Source organism: Cricetulus griseus, chromosome X, assembly GCF_003668045.3.
Source record: "Cricetulus griseus strain 17A/GY chromosome X, alternate assembly CriGri-PICRH-1.0, whole genome shotgun sequence".
In the NCBI taxonomy this organism is placed as follows: Eukaryota; Metazoa; Chordata; class Mammalia; order Rodentia; family Cricetidae; genus Cricetulus; species Cricetulus griseus.
The window spans coordinates 53,737,647-53,765,004 of NC_048604.1; the positions used below are offsets into that span (position 1 = coordinate 53,737,647).

Consider the following 27,358-nt stretch of genomic DNA (forward strand, 5'->3'; position numbering starts at 1 on the left):
TTTAATACCTGCACAGTATTAATCAACAATAGTCTTCATCATATCTTGAAGGGAATGGGTAATATACATTTAGAATGTGTTGCTATTCATATAAGAGCTGTGAGTACAACTATGATTTGTGAATGTATATGCTTGTATAAACACATGTATTTGTGAAAATGGTAGAGAAAGAATAGAAAGATTTTTACAGAACAACCCAGTGAATATGCACTTAACCTTGGATTCTCTTCCTAATTCTATTTTTTTTTTACTGGATTACTGTGAAACATAGCCTTGGGCATGCATGCTGTATGCAAGTATGGTAAAGTTTCAACTGTCTATAAATACAAAATATTTTGTTTTAAAACTTTCCTATGTACCAGCATACAATCCACACTGCTAGAGAAGGTAAGAAACAAGGAGGACCCTAAGAGAAACATACATAGTCCCCTGGAGAAGCAAAAAGGGACAAGATCTCCTGAGCTAATTGGGAGCATGGGGGAAGGAGAGAAGGAGATAGAAGAAAGAGAGAGGGAGAATAGGAGGGGAGAGGAGGACATAAGAGAGCAGGAATATTTAGTCAGGGGAATAATTGAGGAGAGCAAGAAAAGTGATACCACAATAGAGGGAGACATTATAGTTTTAAAGAGAATTCTGGCACTAGGGAAATGTCCAGAGATCTTCGAGTTTGACCCCACTAGCAATCTAAGCAGTGGTTGAGAGGCTACCTTAAATGCCCTTCTCCAATAATGAGATTAGTGACTACCTTATATGCCATCCTACAGCCTTCATCCAGTAGCTGATGGAAGCAGAGGCAGACTCCCACAGCTAAACACTGAGCTGAACTCTAGAATCCAGTTGCAGAGAGGGAAGAGTGATGAGCAAAGGGGTCAGAACCAGACTGGGGTAACCCACAGGGACAGCTGACCTGAATAAGGGGTTGCTCATCGACCCTTGACTGATAGCTAGGAAACCATCATAGGACTGTTCCAGACCCTCTGAGCCAGGATGTCAGTTTAGAAGCCTGGGAAATTCATGGGGCCTCTGGTAGTGGATCAGTATTTATCCCTAGTATATAAATGGACTTTGGGAGTCCTCTCCACATAGAGGGCTACTCTATCAGCCTAGACATGAGGAGGAGGGATTAGGCCCTGCTCCAAATGATATGACAGACTTTGAAGATCCTCCATGGAAGGCCTCACCCTCTCTGGGGAGCAGAGAGGGGTTGGAATAGGGGTTGGGGGCAAGTGAGGAGGGGAGGGAAAGGGAACTAGGATTGACATGCAAAAGAAGCTTGTATCTAATAAAAAATATATCTGCAAAAAAAACTTTCCTACATTTCATCATGAATTATTTGAAATCCTCAAGCCACTTGTTCTACTGTGTTTACTCATTTAACACAGTAGTTAGAACTATGCTTCCAAAGTATGCTCACTAGACTAGCAGCATGAATTGTTAAAAACAACCTGAATCCCCACACTTACTGGCATGTTTTGATCTTTAAGAAGACATCAATGTAGTTTATATTAATGTAAAGTAAAAAATAATTATAAGGGAATGTTTTCCTCAAAGAAAAATATTTTAAATTAAGGAATATATATATATATATATATATATACTATATATATTATATATATATATGTGTGTGTGTGTGTGTGTGTGTGTGTGTGTGTGTGTGTGTGTGTGTGGTTATATATGTTCATTTAGTACAATAGTTGGAAATACCTGTTGCTAGCATAACCATTTTAAGGACAAATACAAATAAAACTTATAAAAAACCTGAGATACAGGAAGATTAAATGTCATACTTTTGAATCAAAACATTAATAACAAAACAAAGGTGAGATTTTAATACAGGCAGTTTCCCTCAACTGCTATAGAAATGCTCTTTTGAGAACTAATTATTTCAGAACTAACTAATATTATGATACTCATTAGGTTCATTTTCAATTATAAATTAAGACAGTAATAGAAGAGGGTGAAAGACTTGTATCTCCTACATCATAATGAAGTTTTAAATATTTATGGATGTTCAAATTTCCTCAAGGTGAAAGTCTTTTGTGAGTACACAAAAAGGAAATTCTGCTACAATTGGATATACACTGTGACAGTTTGAATTTGCTACACTATTTTTTCTTTAGTTCAAATTAGGAACAAGCTTGTTTCTCATGTCAGTCCCTTCTCCCTCTCCCTCTCCCTCCCCTCACCACCATCCCTCCTCCCTCACCCCTGACCTACCCCCCACCCCATCCACCCTCCACTCCCCAGGCAGGGTAGTGCCTCCCAGACAGCATCTGGGGTTGATGTGCTCCCCTTTGTTCAGGCCGGCTGTTTCTGTGGGTTTCTCCAACCTGGTACCGACCCCTTATAGCTTATTGTGTGTGTGTGTGTGTGTGTGTGTGTGTGTGTGTGTGTGTGTGTGTTGTGCTGTGTGACTAGTTGGGCCTGTTTAATTGTCTTTAAATCTCTGCCCCCTAATGCCCCAATGCATTCCTGCTTTCAGCCGATATTGAGGGGAAATGCATATACAGATTCTGTTTGGTTTTATGGAAGCTTTCTATGTGAAAGTTTTTTTTTTTTTTCCTTAGCTGCAGTTCCCATCTTTGAAAACCTCTGGGGATTTCAAGGAGTTAGATAGGTATTGAATTTGGCTCAGTGTGTTTAAGATCTTTCTTCATGGTATTTGAATGTCAGATATTATATTTTATACACCAAGATGCTCTGTAATACTAAAATGAGAAAGGAAGTCTTAATCGTTTATTACAATGGAATATTTAACAGGAATTTTAATATTTGGATTTCATTCTACTTCAATCCTGAAATTCTAATCCTATTTGAGAAAAACAGTTATTTTTTGATATTTTCAATTCTGTCTGTGTTCTAATTCCTCTAAAAATCAACACTAGGACTACGTTCAATCATTAGATTAGAAAACATTCATAATACTGTAAAATTTGAAAGAGTTTAGATTTTTGACACAACTTATATGGAACATTTTCTGGGGGAAAAGTGAAAAAGAGACAGCTAGATAAAATCTTGATAGCTGACCCAACAATGAATGAGGTCTTTGTTGTATTGTGATTCATAAACATTTTAATGAGTGAGTGCTCTATCTATGTTGACTCACTTTGAATCAGCTTGATGAAGCTGGAGTAATCAAGGAAGAAAAAGCCTCAATTAGTAAAATGCCTCAACCAGACTAGCCTTTGAACAAGCTTTTGGTGAAAATTTTGATTGATTAATTAATTTTTATTACTTCTTTTATGTTTGATTTTAAAATAAATATTTATATTTTCCCCTTCTCTATTTTTTCCTTTAAACCCACCCACCCATTTATCCTCCTTAATCTTTTTCAGATTCAAGGCCTTCCTTTCTTAATTAATCATTGTTGCATGCATATACATATATGATGTTTATGTATATATGCATAGGTATTTACATCCATATGTATATGCATATATATTCCAAAATATAACTTAAGACTTCTATATAATGTTACTTTATGTATGGTTTTACCATTGACCAATTTGGCACAACTTAACCAGTTCTCTTTCTGGGGATGACTGCCGGTGGTCTTGTCAGAGGAGCAGCAGATGGAACTTGAATTCACGGTGTCAACCCAGCAAGAGGAATATCTCTGATTGATGAATCTAAGAGAAGAAAGTCCTGGAGACCTCAAACTCCAGAATATCTTTTTCTTCTGCCATGCCTTCACATGTTTGCTGCTGCCAACTTTTCCCTAGTATCTGGTGTGATGTAAATGAGTGTGGGGAGATCTGCACTGCCTGTAATGTACTTATGTGTTTATCTCATCGATTCATTCCATTCTACTAGGCATTTTAACCTGTTGATTATTATGAAGATAATTTCTTCCTAAGCTGTACTATACAATTTATAATGATAATGTAAATTTAAATAAAGATTTGATAATTTAAAAAAATCAAGTAAGTGTCATATATCTAGAACACATGAGTTTCTATTTAGGATCCCTATAGACTGTGGATTAGTTAATGATTAGGGAAAACAATTGAATCCTAGGAGGCAGGCTGGCTCAAATTTTTAATCTTAATGTTGTGATATGTGTTCACAAGTTTCAGGGTGCATTATAGTTGAATAAAAACTTTGAAAAATTTTTTAAAGTTAGACTAAGATGTTTTTGGTAAATAGTTTTGTGATGCCAAACCCAAGAAGACAATTTAAAAGTTTAGAAAGGCACATAGTTGAATGAGGAACTTGTTAAGTTCAAGGAATTAGTACAAAGCAGCACAATTATACTGGAGAGGATGTGGAGTCAAGAAAACATTCTCCCATTGCTGATGGGAATGCAAACTTGTACAGCCATTTTGGAAATCAGTATGGCAGTTTTTGGGTAAATTGGGAATCAATCTACCTCAAGACCAAGGAGTCCACTCCTGGGCATTTACCCAAAGGATGGTCATTCCTACTATGAGGACATTTGCTCAACAATGTTCTTAGCAGCATTATTCTTAATAGCCACAACCTGGAAAAACAACCTAGGTGGCCCTCAACAGAAGAATGGATTAGGAAAATGTGGTACATTTACATAATTGAGTATTAGTCAGTGTTAAAAAAAAGTATAACCCTGTGAAATTTTCAGGCAAATGGATGGTACCTTAAAACACCATCCTGACTGAGGTAACCCAGACTCAGAAAGACATAAACCATATGTATTTAATCATATGTGGTTATTAGATGTAGTGTCAAGGAAAACCAGACTAAAATCCACAGCTCCAGAGAAGCTATGTAACATGAAAGACCCTAAGAGGGACACATGGATCACCGTGTGAAGAGAAATTAGATGATAACTACCGGGAAAACTTGGGAGTGGGTTGGTAAGGGGAAGGGATGTGAGGGACGAGAAGAGGAGGGAATGAGATGGCCTTGGCAGGGAGGGATGAAGTGGAAGAGCAATGAAAATGATATCTTAATATAGAGAGCCACTGTGGGCTAAAGGAGAAATCTGGTAATAGAGTAACTCCCAAGAATCCACAAAGAGGACCCAGCTAAGATTCCTAGCAATAGTGGAGAAGGTGCTCGAACCAGGCTACCCCATGTAATCAGATTGATGAATACCTCAACTATCATCATAGAGTCCTCATCCAGTAATTGATGGAACCAGACACAGAGATCAACAACCAAGAACGAGACCAAGCTCTGGGAATCCAGTCGAAGAGAGGGAGTAGGGAGATCAAGATCATGATAGAGGAATCTACAGAGACAGGTGAACCAAGATCTTGGAAACTCATGAACCCTAGACTGTGGAGACTCCAGGGGAGAGAACTATGCCTTTAGTGTGTGGGAGACCATTGTGAACCTTGGACTATCAGAAGGCCCCCGGCAGTGGATCACAGTACAGACCTGGTACATGAGCTAGCCTGTTGGAGCCCATTCCATAGGGTATGCTGCCATGTTCGCTGGAAGTAGGACCACGACATAATCCCAGTACATGGGCTAGCTTGTTCTAGCCCATTCCCTGTGGGGGGGATGCCATGCTCCATCTTAATGCATGGGAGAGGGGCCTGGCTCTGGCCTAACCTATTGTGCCAGTATATGTTCACTCTTCATGGGAGCCCATACCAGTGAAGAGGAGTGGACTGGGTGGGGGTGGGCTGGGGGAAAGATGGTGGTGGGGGGAGTAGACAAGAGGGGCTGGTAGGAAGGTGGGAGGAAGAACTGTATTTGCAATGTAAAATGAAATCAGAAAAAATCGAAAAAAAAACAGTGAGAGAGAGAAGGAAAACATTGAGAATGGGAGAATGAGGAAGAATAAAGATAGGATGAAAATTAGAAAGAAAACATCAAGTATAAGAGAAGGAAACAACCAGGATAATAAAGAATAGAGAATGCAAAATAAGAATAAAGCAAAGGTCTGAATATTTTGTGTCTTTTCCCTTAACCCCCCTCAGATAAAATCATAGTAGGCATCAACTCCAAGTGTTGCCTTTAAATCCTATACTACTGGAGACTGATCCTCCAGGCAGCACTAGATGACTATATGTCCCACTCTTTTAATTCCTTATTTGTCTGTAATTCTTTGTGTAGGACTTACGTGAAAGATCCCTGCCTCACTGCAGGAAGTGCCACCCCTGGAATGGTGGTCCTAGATTCCTTAAGAAGATATACTGAGCAAGTCATGAGAAAAAGACTGAAAGCAGCACTCCTCCATGATCTCTGCATCAGTTTGTGCTCTAATTTTCTTCCTTGCATTCCTTACAGGCATTATCACAGCAATAGAAACCCCAATTAAGACAATATCATTCCAACTAATTAAAAAATTCTTCTTAAATGTATCATCATCTTTTTAATAAAAATTGAAGTTTAGAATGAATTACAGGAGACATTCAAAACAGAAGAGTTTGACATAGAGAAGAATGAAAAGGTAGTATATTCAGAGATTTTCCTGACTGATATTATATTTAACTGTACAACACAGAGAAAATATAAATTCTAAATTCATTGATAATTCCAAGTTGCTCTGAAGCAGTGAAAAATAGTGTAATGATTGCAATAGTTCAGTAGGACTTTGGTGTTTTCTGTAAAATATTCTTTGTCTATATAGGTCTTTTCAGAAACCTGTGAATTGTATGGGTTTTTTAATTGTATAAGGTTCTAAATGAGAAACTTTGTTGGAATGCAGGGCCTTATTACATATACAAAGTTTTCCATATGGATATATTACCACACTACCTTTGGGCAATGATAACTATTTAAATTTTATTCCAGTTTATTCACAATGAGTTCATTCATTTAAATTGCAAAAAGTAGGTGCTTATAAACATTAGTGACTTTTCTATTTTAGAACATGATAAACATCAGATCTTAGTTTAGGACATTAAACTGTTGATTAAAATGTCTAAACCTCAGTTCTCTTATTTGCATTATGAAGAGGTTAGATAGATGTCATCCAAATTCCCAGAAAGGTTTTAAATTCAAGGGCAATATAAAAGCCAACACCGGAGCATTCGCATTTTGGAGTTTTAATAGTTATAAGCAAACACTAAGAGGAGGATGAGTATAATTCCTTCATTTTATAGCTAAGGAAAAGGAGACATAGTGAGGTTACAAAATCCTATCCAAGGTTGCTGAACTAGTTAATTGCAATTCATAGATGAGAATTCTGTATTATAAAAGGTAATTGCCTAAAAGATGTAATCTGCTTTGCTTTGTAGTGAAAAGACTTCAGGAATAGTAATTACAAAATGAAGAAGTACAATGAAAGTTGTTCTTTAACATCTGATTTTGAGAATGTATGAATCAGACAATTGTTTACTTGTCTGTTTCATAACACAGAAGATACGTTTTCTTTCGTTCTATCTCTTTTACATGATACTGGGGCTTATTCACAATTATTTAGGTTTATTTTTTGAGAATTTCACACATGCCTAAACTATAGTTTGATCAAACACACCCCAACTCCTTCCCTTAAAATACTTTTATTCATCTCACCACATTTCCTTCCCAAATCAATTCATATTTTTAAATAACACACTGAGTACACTTAATGCTGCCAGTGTGTACATGGGTGTCTGAAATTACTCTCCCTCTTCCTGTCAACAGCCACAATGAAAAACGCCACTGAACATGCCTTCCAGCTGAAAACACAGCTGAACATGTCTTCCAACTCAAAAGACATAGCTTTTCTCTTTCCATTCTCCAATTATCTTCTGAAAGCTGTTGTGATTTACAGTGCCTCTTCTTCCATTTTCCTTACTAAATCTGAACATTATCCTGAGCTTCAAAAACCTGAAAATAATTTTCAAAAGTATGTTTTGAAGAAATAATAAAAGCTAGTATGTAAACTCATCAGTCTGTCACAGCTTTTGATGTAAAGTGATTTTCCACGAAAAAGTAAATTCTAATGGCTAATTTCATGTGTACTATTTGGAAGAACAGTTTTATATAAACTAAAACTTTCCCAAAATAACATACACAAAAATAGTGTCAGATAAATACCATGAAGCTACAGATATGGAGACAACTTTACCTTGATTATTGATTTAACAGGGGATGAAGTTGGTTCAGCACTTATTTGTCACTTGTACTTTAGTCTCTAGTGGAAATTTTCAAACTCCAATAAAGATGTACATATAAAATTGCAAGGATCACTCTGACAGAATACCCATACTTATTCATTATGTAATAAATTTATTTATTGATATACTCACTAGATATTGCATGTTAGTGTAAGAAGATGTGAGAGTTGCAAGTTATACTGCAATTTTAAAACATCAAGATGATTCAAAATTTATTGTTGTGGTACTTCTTATTCATTATAATTTATGTTTTACATTTAAGAAATTAGTATATGGATAATAATGCTAATTAGTCTGACTCACCCCACAGTTTCATTTGCCCCTCCAATTATACTGACTTTCAAAAACCTACAAATGAAAACTGATGTTTTATAAGCAAAGAAAAATAAGGCTAAACAGTCAGATAAAAGAAGCAGATGACAGAAGAAAGTCATAAAATGAATTGCTTCTTGGCTTATTAAAAAATAGAAACATAAATGTCAAATGAACTTTATTTTATGGTGTAGGTAGGGTAATAAAAACTTAGAAGCACAAGAAGGCTTATTGTGTAAAGAAGCCCACTGATTCTCTGTCACTGAAGGTGGTTATTCAATTTACTGACACTGCAGACCTTATGACATTGGCTTTCAGTGCAGTTTGTGCCAAGCTCCCAGAGCTTGTTATTTTCAAACAGAAAAGACAAGATAAGAGATTGCTTTACTTACAGAGGCCTGCTTTTGAGTGATAAACCTCCACCTAATCCATATTAGATTTAAGATACTAAAGATAACACTCATCTTCCAGGCTGTCACCAAAATGGAATACTGTAAATGTTTTCAAGTTTCAAACTTTAAGAATATATTTCTTATTTTGATCCATGATCTTTGTAACAATTTTTAAAGATCACCTCTTGTAGGAGATTCTCCTTTGCCTGCACTAAGCCTACATATTGCAAATTAAAAAACATTTTAAGTTGGTCTTCATTATTACTGTATTTTTCACATAGAGAAGTTGGAGGTGATAGACCATTCACTATACTAAATAATTTTCCCAGGAGGGAGGTGTGGGCACACACTTATGTTCTGAGTACTCAGTAAACAGAGGCAGGCTGATCTCTGAGTTTGAGACTAGCATGGTCTACAGAGAATGTTTCAAGACATCATGGCCTAAACAGAGAAACTGTCTCGAACTCTTTGCCCTCCAAAAATAAGAAAATAAATTTAATGGCTTTATCCATTTTTTATTATCTACATTTTAAATAAGCTTCAATGGAATGGAACTTACACACTGCATACTCCTTAATTGTAAAATATCTACATCTGCCTAAGCACAATGATGCAAAAACAAACAAACAAACAAACAAAAACTATGACTGTAGCATGTACTTTACTGTCTCTCAGCAGCAAAAAGCTGAACTCTTGGGGACCCATAAATTTCAATATATGTTTTAAACCTAATACTATTACTATATAAAAGACCCTAAAATAAGCCAGTAGTATTGAATAGTATCAATGTTTGCAATCTACATCTTTTACAACAAAAATTGATTCTGTTTGTATTGTTACCTTAAGACATTGCATACTAAATAATGTTCTATTATTCCATTCAAATTATAAAGCTGTTCATTCTCTTCTGTTTGCAAACCAATGACAAATGAAAACATTGTGGTGTGTACTTAACTAGACAGAGTCACCATGATCAGGCACTTTATCCAAGTAATTTATATCACTGATAATCATAACAGTGATTAGAAATGCTAGTGGACAGAATTTTCAAATCATTTCACATTTGGTGAACTAATGTAAATTATATTGTTCCTCCATGGTCTGCCATTGTTGTAGGTGCAGAATACAGTTTTTAGAAACAGGCATTCTTTGATTTATAGTTGGGTCCATATCACTATAAGCCAATACTGAATAAACATATTCTGTCACTAATACACTTCACCTTACCCACTGAACATTGTAGATTTGCAATACAGTAGACATTAGAGTATTATAGATTTTCCACAAAATGGAATGTGTTAATGCTGCTTTTTGAGGTTTCATACAACATTATCTCTACCAAGGAAGTTACCAAAATTCAAATTGCAGTTTTATTTTCTCTAAATATAGGCTGTTTTCATAAAAGATATACTTTGTAAAGTCATAATCTAGATATTTTCAATAAGGAGACATTTGTATACAGCCCAGCCAAGTCAGAATCAACTAAGTACATCAGTCTTCAGGTGGAGATTAACTTCTCTAAAGTGGAATGAATTCACTTCGTTTCTCATGACATTGTAAACAAAATAATGGAAATTCACTTTTATTTTCAGTAAAATATGTGATTTTTATGAGGTTTCCCTAAAAAGTGTCTCATAAGAACAAGGCTTATGGAATCAAATTATGTTACTTGTTTCTTAATTATAGTGAGCATGGGATTCTAGTATTTCTGAGGCAGGGGCATTTTAATAGTGCATTGATAGATGATCCTTTTTAAAGTATCATCGCTTTATTTATTTATTTTAATATTTTCCAGCTGTCAATCTTTAGAATTAGATGTTCAGTTAATGAAACACCCAATTCACAACTACCCTTGTGATATTCATATAGTCTTGAGACTCCATATATTTTTTTTTTCTGTTACTATATGCACATGGTACAAGTAAAGTCAAAACACATTCATGAATAATTTATTTTGGCAGTTGATACAATTTTAAACTTAAATATTTTGTTTTCTTGAGGATTAAATGCTAGCCATTAGGTGATTTACATAATAATATTTTCAGGAAGATATGCTCGATATGTGAAGTGACCATATACATTGAAAACATGTTTTTAAAGGCACATGATATATCCTTTGATCAAAAGAGAAATATTTATTAAACTAAGATATCCCTCTCTTAATCTTTTATCAAAGGTTTTCATATATCTCAGGTGGATCTCAACATCATTATGAAGATTAAGAGGGCATTAACTCCTGATTCTTTTGCCTGCACTGCCAAGGCACTAGGTATTAGCGTGCCATCACACCTAGTTTTTCTATTTAATTTATGGAAGATAGGTATAGACCAATTTCTGTCTGTTTAGGAGCATTTCAACACATCCAAAGGAACACTAATTATAACCACTCAAATTATAATATGACAGGACACTGGTACAAATTCAGTAGTAAAAGTATATTCATTATGAGGTTAAAACCCATCTGTACTCCCTCCATATGCAAGTAGTTTTTCACAAATTGTATTAACAGGACATTGTTTTACAAAAGTAAGATAGAAACTATATTTAAATATTATTTTCAAAAATTGTTTTTTACCATATTTTGAAAAGATATGGACAAAAGATCATACAGAATGCATTTTCTGAGAGTCATAAAATCTCTAGACAATACTACATCTGTGCCTATGAACTACACTGCATACTGTGCACTTACCAGAGACATAATCTGACTGTTTCTATGAATGGGTTTTTAGAACTTTCAGTTAAAATCTGTATGCTATTTGTTAAACTATACACTTCCACCCAAAAACCACTAAAATACCATTTTTAGATGGACTTTCTGTTTGTTGTTGTTTTTATTAGTTTAGCTAGTATCAAAGAACATGAAAATGGTACACATAAAGTGATGATGTCATTTTAAGAGAAAAGGTGTGCAGTATAGGTTGTGGCCCAAACATACAAAACTATAAACTTGTGTGTCATGTGACCACAATATCAAATGCTTTAATAAATAGATATAATATGAAATATAAAATTTCAGAAAGCTGTCAAATTGAATGACAAAAGATATTTTACTAAAGTTGTTTCCTGAACAAAAAGATAAATTAATTATTTCTAATTATTCAATTTACTGACATTTGTTATATGTGCATGTGAGTGTAGGTGACCATTGGAGTCAAATGTATTGGAGATGGGGTTACAGGCAGTTTTGATACAAGGAACCTAATTCTGGTCTTCTTCATGAACAGTAAACATTTAATATCTGAGATGTTTCTTTAGCCACACTACTTTCTTTTCATGTTACAAAAATTAATAATATTGGCAAAACTTAAAATGGACTGTATAATTTATTCAAATTATTGGGGATTTTTGGTCAACCAGCAGGCTATATAATCAAAGTAGTATTACCAAATTCCTCTAGAAAGTTTTGAGAAAAATCTTAGTTATGAAAAATACATTTCTTTTTTTGTTTGAGAACCTACAAGGGAATTTTAGAACTACTTGCTCTTTTGAGCAATTCCTTATCAAGAAAGGAAAAATAATGAGGATGCAATATATTTTAAAATATGAAAAGGTAACCACAATGCACAAAAATATGTTGAAGCATAATTTAAAGGAACATCTTAGATTCAGAAGGAGAATAGATCATTATTATTAATCATGTTAAAAGTTAAGTTTTAAAAGTTGACTCAAAATATTTAGTTTTGTGTACAGATGGGAAACAAATTTTAAATATTTCTAGATCTCACTTACGTTTCTTAAAATAACAAGTAACACAAATACAGTCCTTGTTTCACAATATTACAGCCAAAATCCAGATTAATTTAAAATAATATCAACTGAACTTTGAAAATATGGAATTTTCATTTTCTTCATCCTATAAATATGAATGAAACATTCAATGGCCAATTTGAATTTGGCCATTTTTATCAGAGGAGATCAATGGTCACTCCTAGTAATTGAACCAAATTTGATTTCTACATATGTAAGCTTTTTAATGCATATTACATCTGCCGTATTATGTCAGCTTAAGTCATATCATTAACATTTTTGTCTTATTTATTTTTGTTGACATTGAGGACTGAACCTAAGGCAGCATCTTTAAATACAAATAAGGCAAACTCATTTAAAGAATTCTGAATGAATATGTACTTTTTAAATATCTTATTAAAAATAGGAAGTGGTTTACACACACACACACACACACACACACACACACACACACATATATATATACTTTTAAATGATTCATAATTTCAAATATGTTCTATAATGTGTAGTATGTATAATCATTTTCTATAACTATAAATAATATCCTATCTTGTCTTAACCAGATTAAAAGATTATTTAAGGATTGGATGTTCATTCTATGTAATCTTATTTGAAAAGGGATTAGTAACAAGACATATGTAAATGAGTCTTTTCTTCTTCCTTACAAAAATCATATTTCTCCACATCTGCATTCATATTAATTTACAAAATATTATTTGGATATATTTTAAATGGTAATTTATGAGTGGAAAATACATGTCTACATAATACATATATGTTATTTATAATTATACTTTTTTTAAAGAGAAATTCATCTGAGTTCATCAGAGTGGTAAATCCTGTCAAAACTATGTATATTCCCCAGAATAGGAAAGAAGATACACTTATTATGGATGGTTGCTGAAAAAAAATTTTTTTTTGGTTTTTTGAGACAGGGTTTCTCTATGTAGCTTTGGAGCCTATCCTGGCACTCGCTCTGGAGACCAAGCTGGCTTCGAACACAAAGAGATCCGCCTGCCTCTGCCTCCCGAGTGCTGGGATTAAAGGCATGTGCCACCAACGACCGGCCTGGTTGCTGAAAATTTATAATTTTAAATTAATACTAGTTAATTATACTGAGTATGTAATTTAAAATATAATGGGGATATCAGGTGTTTAATACTTGTTGCCAATTTTTTATATGGTTACACCTTTGTGTGAGCATCTATATTTGCAGGGAACAAAAGTGAAAAATGATGCTATGTTGTTATTTATTGAGAATTTCTAGTTTCATTTTAAATCTTGATGTTTATCCAATATATCCCCCTAATTTTTTATCATCTAAAGGAAGAGATTAAATTATGTTGAGAAAGGCTGGAGAGATGGCTCCTGAAGATCTGGTTCATTTCCAGCACCCATATGAGACACACACAAGCACCTGTGGTCTCTATTCCAGATGATGGGAACCCTGTTCTGGTCTCTGTGGCCATTTGCATAAATGTGGTATACATTTAGATTCTGGCACACACAAGTAAATATAAAGTAAAAAAATCTTAAAAATAATAAAAACATAAATGAACTATAATGAGTAAGTTATTATTTAAAAGCCCATATGTTTAAATTCCTGCATCTATAATATCCATGATACTTAAATGACTTTCAACATTTACAGTTTATATCAGTTTATTTAATATGCTTATATCAGTTATTTTTGTCTATCCAATATTTGTTTACATCCATAAAACTATTTTTAGCACACATGAGGATTAAATTTATGGAAGTCTAATAATATTTTATTTTATGCATACCTTATTGAATTTTGTGTTTTTCAAACTTACTATGCCTCCTACATGTTCAAAAATTGTTTTCTTATCATTAGTAAATTGATGTGTAATGCCAATTTCATTCTTTTCAAAAGTTAATCATCCCAAAGGTATTATGATAAATTATTTTGAGTGATTTTAGATTTGTTTGTGCTGTTGAACATTTGTTTTAATGATACAAAGATGTGTTTCATTCTTTTGCATGGCATTTCTTTAATTAGGTGAAGCTTTATTTTGCCTGTCTAAAACATGTGATGGTCTAATAAAGAGCTGAACCACCACTAGTGAGGCAGGAGACAGGATAGGAAGAGAGAAAATATTTGGCAGGCAGAGAGAATATTTATAGGAGGAGAAATCTGGGGAAAATAAATGAGAAAAAGGAGTGAGGAATGAACAAGGTAGAACAAGGAGAGGGGAGATGTCAGAGACCAGCCACCCAGCCAGCCACAAAATAAGAGTGGAAGTAAAATAAACAGAAGTGAGAAAAGGCAAAAGCCCTGAGGCAAAAGGCAATAGTCCTGATAATTTAAGTTAAGGAAAGCTTGCAAGAAACAAGCCAAGGTAGGCTGGACATTCATAAGAACTAATAAGACTCCCTGTAATTTAATTGGGAGCCTGGTGGTGGGCACCCCAAAATTGTGAAAAGAATGAAGAAAAACCCAACAAGACATGGGATTAAATGTTAAAACGCTATTTTTAATGTCTTCTGTCTGGAGATCAATTGTGAAATCTCTTTCTTTAAATTTGCTATAGTTATTTTTTTTAAATCTTTGGGCAACTGCCAGCAAGCTCCAATGTTACTTACGAATGCAGGGACTACCTAAGCTTGTTTCTACCCAGATTTTCTGACTTAAATTATCTCACTTCTCTTTACAAATTTCCTCTGGGCTTTTTACCTTTCTTTATTCTATATAGCTTTTTTTGCTTCTTTCTCCATGGCTGGCTGTAACTGGGTGGGTAGCTCCAGAGGTCCTCTTTTCCTTCCTCTATTCTTGTTTCTTGCTTCTTGTCTAGGTTTTTCCTCCTATTTATTTGATCTGATTTCCAGCCCCAACTACTTCTGTCTCCTAACTAGCTATTGGCCATTCAGCCCTTTATTAGACCAATAAGGTGTTTTAGGCAGGCAAAGTAACACAGCTTTATAGAGTTTAATGCCACATTAAAAATGCAGCACAACTTTGCATCATTAAATAAATATTCTACAGCATAAAAATATAACACATCTTAAATAAATATTCCAAAAAAATGTATTTGTAATATGTTATTTATTTTTATTAAAAATTTAGTAATATATTTTAATAATATTCTTCCCTGTCCCTTAACTTCCCCAGTTCTTACTTACACATTTATCCAAACTACACCATTTTATTTCTCTTTCTGTCTCTCTAAAAAAAAAGTAAATCAAATGAAATAAGCAAGCAAAAAATCAACAGACAAAAAGTACAGAAACAACAAAAAATGAATACATAAAGCCTAATCTGGAGTTTGGTTGATATACCCAGTCTGTTCCCCAGGAGAAAATTGACTTTTCTCTTTCCCAGTATGTATCGATTGTAAACAGCTTCTTCTTCTAGGGTGGGGCTTTTTATTTTATTTTTGTTTCAAAACAGTATTTTCTCATTTTACATACCAATCCCAGTTCCCACTACTTTCCCTCCTGCTTTCCTCACCTTCCCCCACTATACCTCCTATCCACTCCTTAGAGAGGGTTAAGGCTTCCCATGGGGAGTCAATGGAGTCTGACACATCTCGAGGCATGGTGGTACTTTTAAAAAATAACATGAAACAGGAACAGGAACTTTTAAAAAATGACATGAAACAGGATAATCTATAATTGAAATTCTCAGTCAAATTTTCCCTCCACTAGAGTTAGAGTTCTTATTTCTCCTGAAATACTTGGAAATGATTTTCTCTATTAAAATACAAAAGCCCTATAAATAATATAAATTATATATCATTTATTATATGTACAAATAAAGTAAATGAGAGAATATGGTAGATTGCAAATAAAATTGTGCAAGAATTGAAATTTCTTACCTTGCCTAAACAAAATGGCAGTTATAATTTTCCTAGTAAATTTTGTTTAGTGTATCCACTATCCTGTATTTCAAATACTATCAGCTGATATATATATATATATATATATAATATATATATATATATATATGTCACCTACCTTATTTGATTTACCTTTTAAGAATATGCTACTAGATAAAATAACATATGTAGTTGGCCCTTAGAATTAGATATGAAAACTTGATTTGCAAACAGACTTAATCTATTTCTATCGAGGAACTAGGAAAGATCACTTACTACATTCAGGATCAGAGTTGCCGTCCCCTTCAGTGCGGTTGCTTGGTGCCACGTGGTCGTAGTACTCTTCCTGAGGATAGCCAAGAGGCAGGGCATGGGATGTACTGCCTGCATCATGGTCTCCCAACCCTCCATCACTGATGCTTTCCTGAGAGCCTTCGGGTAGGTGAAATGTGACACGTCGCTGGGACTGAAAGGAACAAAGGAAATTACAGGTTGTGAGCAATATTCTGAATAATTATTAAATGAATTCAATTTATAAAATGAATTATTTCATCTATTTGGTAAAGCCACATAAAATTATCTTCCACTGTGAACAATTTCAGGCTTTTGTGAACAGGCAGATCTGTGTTCAAACCAGTTTCACTGGGCAGCATTGTTACCTCAATTATATTTCTTTTTTTTCAATTATATTTCTAAAGAGAGTATATATGAAAGCAGAATGAGCAGGAATATGTTCTAAGCAAGAGACTGTTAGGCTTTACACTATTTGAGCATACTAGATAGAGACACTTAGCAGTATTTCACAATAATTCACCTTTTGATTCACAAGAATGAATAAATATAACACAGCTTTGTTGCTTTTCTGTGAGATTCCAGTGAACTGAAATAGACTTTATTCAATAATTTATTCTTTAAATTTTTAAAAAATGCCTTTTCGAAGTATCTTATTGGCAAGGTTTTTGATAGAATTCATTTAATTTTCTTCTGTGAGTAAATCTAGCCACATACTATGGGTAACTGCAAAGGACAATTATAAAGATAAGGTATAAGAAATATTATAAGTGATAATAGAAGAATACAAAATGTCTAAATAGGTTAAAAATAGAAATAGTATTAGACTTTTAATGTAAGAAGGCTGTAAATTCTAGGAACAAAAATATGCCAACCAGATGCGGCACCATCTTAGTTTTCAGTAGTTCTATTTTACACAGTAACTAGTGTAGAAAGACAGCCTCCTGAATGGATCAGATCTCACTCTCTGGTTTTCCCAATCTTCGAATTTAGACTCAATAATTCTGTACTGGGCTAGTATAATCAAATCCCCAATGCCTGCTTTATTCTCTTGAACTATTCATGATGTAGAAATCCAGGTATAATCTGAGGGGGCCTATATATACTATTAGGATGCCCAAACAAGAGAAGTGGAAAGATATCAATAAAAAGAATAATATCCAAAATATTCCAGAATATATTCCCAGAATAGGGAAAATAAACACTGTGACACTGTGAAGAATTCATAGTAGACATTTGATCTCAAGTCATCAGTGAAATATCTCTGCTATCTCCAGACTATTGAATCACAGTAATAGAGATGTCCTTCAACACATAATAGACATTTCTATTGCACACTGTGCAAATTTAGGATATACAAATAAGGTGTTTTAGTTTTCTATCCCCCAGAATTAAGGATGATATTTCCTAAAAGTATATATCAATCCAAACACTAAACTATTAGCAACATAAAACATGCAAATAAAACATATTATTCATTTTTGTGACAGAAAACAACAAATGTTTTCATAAATTCAGTTTATGTGTTCGGGAATTTCTTCAGATTGGATGATATAAATGTTTGAGTATTATTCTTCCATCTGATAAGATACAATATATACATGAATATAGTACTGAATTGCCTAATTTGCATCTGTCTTAATTTCAAGTTTCTAATCTAAAGAGTATGTTTTAAATAAAATATAAAATGATAAACGTGTAATATAATCTAATGTGCTTAATCATCAAATTTGCCATTCATTCTAATAGTACACTCTTTTACAGCAATATAAAAAAGTGGCACCTGCTAGAGTTAGCAGCTAATAGTTTGTTAAGTCATTCTTAGCAGAAGTAAACCAAAGCAGATAAAACAGCTCGCTACAAGGAAAATTTGGTAGTTTGTGGAGACCCAAAACGTTAATCATGACACTACAGAGGCAGAGACAGGCAATGTCTGTGAGTATGAAGCCAGCCTGATCTACAAATCTTGCCCCAGGCTAGCCAAGGATATATAGTGTGGAGTGTGGTTTTGTCCAATCATCATCATCATTGCCACTCTCATCTGTTTTAACAGTGAAATAAAGAAGAGTTTAGGAGCAATTGTGGGCTTTTTGGCCATTTTTTTATGTTGTATGTGTAGTTGCTCAAACAATTTGTATATAATGGCATTAGATGTTACATGATTAAATATACTATGTTGTCTATGATCTCTGCATTACTCAGGGAATTTTTAAAGTGGAATCTTTCTGGGATTTTACTCATTCACTACCATCTGTCTCTTCTTCTTTACATCTAGGGCACAGTTCCTGATAAAGAGAGAAAAGAATGGCAAAGACCCAAAGGTATTCTATAATCTTCTTTACTATAAAGACATAATTTGAATGCTACATTGATTTTAAATTCATATTCATCACTAATATAGCATTTAATCATGATAGAGGATATTCAGGTAGGTGGATTTCATCACCTGTCAGTCACTTTTTCATTAATACTAAGGATCTTTAGCAGGAGTATATTGTAATAAATAACAATGTCATATTCATAAAAGCACACAGTCTTATAATAGTTTACAGAAAGTATAGAAAATGAAGATTTGAAATTTAAAAACACTATATAAGCCTTGATTCTATCTGTCAATCTATCTATCTATCTATCTATCTATCTATCTATCTATCTATCTATCTTTTATTCTTCTCCCGTATAATACATCCTGACTGCAGTTTCCTCTCCCTCTTCTCCCCCCCCCCAGTCTCTCTCCCAACCTCCTCATTCCCCAAGATCCATTCCTCTTGTGCTTTCATGAGGGGTATGTGCCTAAACTTACTTACTGTAACTTATTAAGCCTTGATAAACTTACAATCCAAAATAATATTGTCAGATTTTTGGTTGTGTTAAGAAATTCCTGAAAACAGAAGGTAGAAACTTGTAGCGGTTTAAAATAGAAGACTCTACAAAGAAAAGTACACAGTTTCTTTTCTGGCTGAAAGCTAAAAATGTCATTCAGCATCTGAGGAGCAAATGCTGTTAAAATTGTTTGGGGGCTCTGACTTCTTCTCTGGCTTCTATTTTCTTTTAAGGTGACCACTTCAGAGACAGAAATTTTATGAGCAGAAAATCCTGGTCAAGAGAGTAGGGTCTCTGGTATTGCTACAGACATGATATTCCAATAGAGCTGGTTAAGACACCTCCTTTGGGAAGGAGGGTTCAATTTAATCCATGCAGAATAATTAGTTATTTAATGAGATACTCTATGTTTCCTTCCCAGAATACCCAACCCTAGAGCAGAATCTTGCATGGTCACAAGATTCAGGCTAGCTACCATGGAGACCGTAAATCAACTTGCATTTCTAATTTCAGAAAAGAAAACCTTTTCTTCTCTAAGCATATTTACCTTAACTCTTTAGGATGCTACCTAACATTTGAATCTACTTGCTCCATCGTGTGACTGCTTTGTCACCATATGGCCACTTTTACAGCTTAAATTACAGGGAATTCTTTTTCTTCTATTCCATTCTCCTCTCTCAGGAAGGTGTAGAAGTTTTATACCTTGCCTGTCTGTGGATTTTTCTTTTAAAATATAATACAAATGTCCTTGAGCTTAAAAGAAAGAATAAATAGCTAATTCAAATGATAGATAAACTGTATGTATATTTTGACAATGAAAACAAATCATCCTCTAGAACACACAGTACAACAGTGATATGAAGTAGAATAGAAATATTTTTAGTTAATTGTTTAATGGGAAAACTTTATGCTTTCTGAGACATATTCTATGACGTTAATCTCAACTTAATCTTACAGTATAAAACAGTTTTAAGAAATATAGACATTAAGAATAATTTTCCAATTGTTTGCTTTAATATATATATTAAATATATATATATATATATTAAATATATATTATATGTGTGTGTGTGGTGTGTGTGTGTGTGTGTGGTGTGTGTGTGTTTGTGTGTGTGTGTGTGTGTCTGGAAAATTATTTTTACTCAAACGCTTAAAAAATGTTTTCCTTGCTGGCCATAGTTTGCAAAAACCCTGATGGAGGCTAATTTTGCCATTCCAATAAAACAGCTTTAGACCATTTTCTCACTAAGAACCTGGAAGTGTTGTAGCTTTAGGTTTAACTTCACACACTTGCACATGTTAGTTATGATCTTAATTTTATTTTCAAATAAAATATAAGGATGTATGCTTTTCAGCCTGATAAAAATTAAAGAACTTGGAAAATAGGTTGAAATGTATACAAAATCTTAAATCATAAAAATTCTTGTATCATTAGCTATTATGCAAAATTAAAGGTCATCATTATACTCCACAAATAATCTAAAATACCACATACAAAACAAGCTACATTGTCATAAAACTAAAATTTATTTTTATATTGAATAGCTATTTAGGAAAAATGTAAATTTTTGTAAATATACAAGTATTTGTATATTCCTGCAGTTGAATATCTTATGTATTAGCATAATAATATTATATTTAAGTATACATTTGTCATTTAAAATCTTATGTTAAATAGATAATAGAAAATATTAACTATTAACAAAGAAAGATTGGTGGCATAAATACATGGATTTTGTTAGCTTAACCTCTGTGGTTAAGGGGTCAGCAATCCTCCTAACAGAACAGAAGTCCCCAATGAATATTACATAACTTTATAGAAAATGATAGAAGAAGTGGCTATATACATTGCTTTTGGAAATAAAGACAGTGATGCAGTATGTATGCTTGTTTATCAACACTAAAACAGCAAAGGAACTTTAGTACAATGATATTGCCCTATTCTGTGCTGGTAACTTACTAAAAACCATTATAAAGAAGTGCCCTAGAATGAATTTGTAGTAGGTTTGGACATATATCTTAACATCTATTGAATTTTAAAAAGAATAGATGAGAAAAAATAAGTGAGTACATAAGGGTCACCCTCAGGAAACAAACTCGTTGCTTTTGTTGATCATCCTGAATATGCTTAAAAACACCAAATCACCATTACTAGTAGTTCTTTCTCTTGAAACATATATGCATGTATACTTGGAGACCCAACTGCAGGACAGACACACTGACAAAAGTCTTGACTATACTCAATTTTATCAATGGTTAGAACATCTCAAATTTAAATCATGATGAATTGTTTGATGAAAAAATATAATCTTGGATGTTTGAATTTTTCTACATTACACTTTCAAAGTTTATGATATTATATACCTTTAGTCTGTTTTTGTATTTCTTAGAAGTCCACAAAATATCAATTACATGAACTTTCATGGGTGCGCGCATGTGTGGTGTGTGTGTGTGTGTGTGTGTGTGTGTGTGTGTGTGTGTGTGTGTGTGTTTGCATGTGTGCATGCATTTGTGTGTGTATGAGACATTAATGCAAGCACCCACATGAAACAAGAAGAGGGCATTGATTGTGTAACCTGGAGCTTGAGACACAGACAGTTGTCATTTTCCCCATGTGGGTGCTGACAATTGAACTTGTTCCTCTGGAAGAGTAGCAAATACTCCTTCCTAATAGGTCATCACTCTTCCCTGTCTAGTGTTTTAATTCTCCAGTAAATGTAGCCTTAATAGTTGGAATTAGTTCAAAATGAATAGATTATAGTCTTCTTAAATTTAAAATATGATGGGTTATGAACACTGAGATTTTTTTTCCCCTTCATATCATTACTTTACTGATTCCTACATCACATTGCCTTTTGGTACTTTTGGCATTTCTGGAAAGAATTGATCAAAAAATAGTTTTACTGATTTTGATAAATTAGTAATCAGCATATCTTGCAAAATAAACTTATTTCCCCTTAAAATGTTTTGGACTCATTGTTTCTATTTTCATTTTTTTTACAGTACTGCAGTTTGAATGCAATGCCTTGCACATGACACATGCATGTTCTATTGCTCAACAATATTCCCATTTTTACTCTTTACTTCTAATTTCCAACATAGAATTTTTATTATTTTTGAGGAATTTCATAAAATGTTCTCCAATCACAGTTGCTTCCTATTCCTCACAAGTCCACCCTCACACACTTATGCCTGCCCCACCCCCAAAACAGAAAGAAAAAAAACCACCAAGTCCAATTTGGAACCTGGTCAAACTCCCCTGAAAGAAAACTTAGCTCTTCCCTACCATCTCTCCAGATGTCATCAACTGTAAGGAGCTACACTTCACCATTTGTGTTGCAAATTTCAAGGACTACTTTCAATCACATCCTTTCTGAACTGTTTCTGTTTTGGGGGTGTGTGGCGCAGAAGCATTAAATGCCTCTTATTCTTAGGAAGAAGTCTGCAGTTATCTATATCACTTCGAAAGAGGCTTCCCTATCCATAGCAGCATAGATCATCTCTTGCCTATAGCAGCACAAGATTTCCACATGATTTCCAGTCATAGCATTTATTATGGACATCAACATAATATCCAGTGGCAGCTCAGATAATGGACATCATGATGGTATCCAGCAACAGCTAGATCTTGGGCATCAACAAGGATACTTGTGGCAGCATGGATCGTGGCCAACAACATAGTTTACATAGCAACTTGGACTATGGTCATCTTTTGAGGTGACTTACACTAGAAACGAACCATTCTTCATCTAGGATATCTTGTTGCAGAGTCGGGGTGATCAGGGTGATCGTGCAGTTGGGCAGCTTGTCTGGAAGCAGGACCTACTTGATCTTCAAATTGTTGTACTCGACCTTGCTGTTGTCGAATATTCTTTGTCGAATATTCTTTTAACTAGTCAAAGATGTGTTACATTTCTTTGTGCTGCAGGATATTACTGTAAGTGTGTAGAGGGGTGTTACTTTTGTTTATGGTGCATTTGTTCAACAATGTAAGTATGTGTGTTTAATTAAGTAAACATGTGTTGCATTTGTTTTCCCTTTCCAGACTAAAGTATATGATTAGTCTAATAAAGAGCTGAATGGTCAAGAGTGAGGCAGAAGTGTGGTAGGTGAGACTGGCAGGCAGAGAGAATAAACAGATGAAATCTAGGTTTGAAAGGAAACAGAAGAGAAGGAGAGGAGAGTCGTGGCCAGGACAGGAAGCCCTTGTTCTGACAAGGGCTTCTGACTGACTAGCCAGTCAGACCCAAGAAGTAGTGAAATTAAGATATACAGAAAGAAAAGGTAAAAAAAAAAAAACCCGAGATAAAAGGTAGACAAAGAGAAACATGTTAAGTATTTAAGTTAAAAGAGCTAGGCCAATCTTTCAAAACTAATAGTCTCCATGTCATGATTTGGGAGCTCGTTGGGGGCCGGAAAAGAAAAAGCCTGGTACACCTTGCCCTCATTGTTGGCCACCTGCCTGTACCCTGTGCATGACCATCATGGTTGCAGCCTGTAGCTGCATGAGCTTTTCTCTCAGCAGGGTAAGCAACAAGAGAAACAACAGCAAAAGCAACAGCTGTGCCTCCGTGCAGTGGGTAGGTCTTCTGGGCCAAGCGGTAGCAGCAGCCTGGCAGGCAATGTGAGCCTGATGGGGACCCGATCCTCCTGTGAGCTCGAGAACAGACCTTACTCGTCAACAAAATGTTCCTCTGCTTGCTCTGGCCAGGTTCCCATACGCTTTGTGACTTGCATCTCTAGTTCTCTCTACTTCTCATGACACTCTGTTATGCAACCTACTACTCTTCACACTTTAAGTGAATTAATCTTAGTGTCTGTAGTTATTTTTCTGTTCCCATCCATAATATAAGAACATTCAAAATAAATAAAAATAAATAAATAAATAAATAAATGAAAATAAATATTTTTGTATTTCTACAATATATAGAACTGTTAACTACTTCATGGAAAGAATTATTTAAGTAAAAAAAAAGTGAATAAGTTTTTCTTTTATATATTGAAAATTTTATACTAAGCACAAAATGTGTGCAATTATATTAATATATGGTATAATAACACAATATAGTGACATAATATAAATTTATTAATCTTTCAGCAGTTCAATAAAGCTATGGCATATAATTTGAAGCAAATGTATTGATTTTAATAATGATTTCAGCAGACAGAAATAAATTTTGGATTTTTACTGAATAATGACAGAACTTTATAGTTTGCTATGTTCCTTTACTAACAGGAAGAAATCAAGTGGGATGCCCCCTAAATATACATTCATTGTTTGGAGTTCACATCAAAATTTCATAACATATTTATAAATACCGCTGTTGCTTAACTGAATCTTCCATAGGCAAAACACCACTATACTTCATAGAGCTACAGTTGCATACTACAGATGAAAGAGTATCATTATATTTCCATAATATAATGTAAGTGACATTTTGGAATGGTTAATCTGGCACCAAAGAATCTGCAGTTACTCCAACATGTGATTCTCATTATGTAATGCTTGAGCACGATGTTCTGAGTATCTCATTAGAATTACATGTCAAAAGTTTTCAAACTTATCATACAACCTTGCAATCCTCCTGACTCTAATTCTAATATAGCCTGAAACAGCCTTTCTCTAAATTCATTGTCATCACCTGTCACTCTTGCTAGAAAATATAGCTAAAAGAATGCACATTGACTTATAATTTCTACCATGCAACAGAATAGCTTTTGATTCATATATAACACATTGTGAATTCCCAACTCCCAATATATCCTAAGCTTTTGAATTCCTAAATTCTATAATAATCAAAAACCCTATGGGTTTCAGGGATATCTGTATTTTCCCGTAAGTAAATGTTATGGCAATTGTACCTTAAGTTATACATCAGATTAGAAAATAAATTATGTAAATGAATTATTTTTCAATCAACTCAAAAATTTTCATCTCTATTATATGGTCAACTCACTTCTCTTAGTTGTATATCCTAAGTGATATAGGAAATATTTCATATTTTATGCAAAATGTATGCTATTACATCCTGTAATTTGTGGGCTGTTTATTTTTATTTTTAAATTATGTATTTTATATTTATATTTATATTCCCAGATTAAATTTGGCCCATTTTCTTTGTTTTTCTCTTCTGTTCAAGAAATTGAATAATCACATCTTTTATTGCCTCTTACAATTTTTATTACAATCAATAATCGAGAGGTTTTAATCATTCAAACTATTGCTTGGTTGTTTTCATGCATATTGATATTTGTTGCTACTATATATTTCTATGAAAAATTCCATTATTCTCAGTTGTTCCAGAAAAAGCAAGGGTTCTCTAAGCTCTGACTATCCCATTTAACTAATTATGATATTTGAGTGTGTACCTGTGCTTATATTTGTGTGTGTGTATGTGTGTGTGTGTGGTCTGAGCTAGACATAATTCTTTGACACAACCAAAGAGCATCTTAGTTTGAGTCACAATTTGATTCCACTCAACAACAATGTAATAAATTTATTTGTAATAAAAAGATTAAATGTTTTTTCAAAAACATTGACAAATTAATAAATTTGGAATTTCAGAATTGCATGAATTTGTAAAATGAAATAGAATGAGTATGTTTATAAAATTACAGTTGATGCCTCAAAATTAAATTAAAATTTAACTTGCTTTGGAATTTATGTGTCTCCAAAATGATAGTTAATATTAAAAGCTAAATACTAACACTAATAACAATTGTGGTCACAATGAACATTTTACATATCAAAACAATTGCAAGAGACATTTGAATATGGTACTGATTCTAGCTATGTTTAATAATTTACATTTAAGTTTCTTTATTACCATATCTCTTTCATTTACCAGAAACATATGTCATAGTTTCAAATACACAAAATACTGTCATTTACAATAAAATATGTGGATAATAATATGTGAACTGCCAAAAGAGTGTTCACCAACTTCATGGTGAGAATCATAAAACTCTTATTCTGTTTTATATTCAATGTGGACAATCAAGTGTTTTCATTCTCCATCTTTTAAAAGCTAAAACATTGACAGAAGGTAAAATTTCCACCAATTATCTATAAATCTGCCTTCCATTGATGCAAAGCATGAGCATAGTCCTTTTCTATGACAAGTTTTCTAGCACTGTAAGATATTTCAGACTTTGCGCAAGACATTTAATTTGAAGTTAAAATTAGTAACTTAAATTCACATGGCTATCAGAATAATTATTTTTCTAATAACATTGATATGTATATGTAACTATGTAAATATTTATATTTACACAGTTAATATGAACAGCCCAATAGTGTTTAAGTTCATTTACTGTTGATAATGAAAATGGACTGCAAATATGGTTGGCTTTATGACCATAAAGAATACCAATAATCATGTAATTTTAAGAATAACAGTTAACAGTTCTTTTTCTGCTTGTTAAATTGTACGAAATTTATTTCTGTGAAAGAAGCTATATTTTGTTTTAACTGGTGCTTCTCCTCTGCTGTCAGCTCTTTATATTTGCAAAATAATTCACCCATTGCCATAGTTACACAACATGTCTGTTTAATTGATGCATTTAAATAAACCAAATGTCATTCAAGCAACAGATGGTTTCTGATTTGAATTACATAGGTTGGAATAACTCTGCAGCATACAGTGAAAGAGGAGAAACCTGGCATTTTTCATCAATTACATAAACATTTGAATCAAAATAGTCTCTGTTTTATGTCAGCAGATATCAAAACAAAATGTGATGAGAAACAAAACTTGTTTAAAAATACTAATGATTAAACTATTTTCCTTTTAAAAAGGAGTGGACACATTTGATAGTATGTTAGCTCTTTCTGTTGTGTGTTGAATTTATGAATATTTCTCATACATTTTCGAGGAACTCTAGTATGATTGAAATACAACTTTTATCTCCGTTACAT

At 33.6% G+C, this 27,358-nt stretch overlaps 1 protein-coding gene across 6 annotated transcripts in view; it reads right to left on the bottom strand.

Moving 5' to 3' along the window:
* LOC100754537 (protocadherin-11 X-linked) overlaps nt 1-27,358 on the bottom strand; it is a 474,898-nt gene that overhangs the window by 131,294 nt on the left and 316,246 nt on the right. For all 6 annotated transcript variants that reach the window (XM_035450272.1, XM_035450271.1, XM_035450270.1 and 3 more), the window contains one exon: nt 16,603-16,792. In XM_035450272.1, coding sequence (XP_035306163.1) covers nt 16,603-16,792 — 190 coding nt within the window. The remainder of the gene's footprint in view (nt 1-16,602; nt 16,793-27,358) is intronic.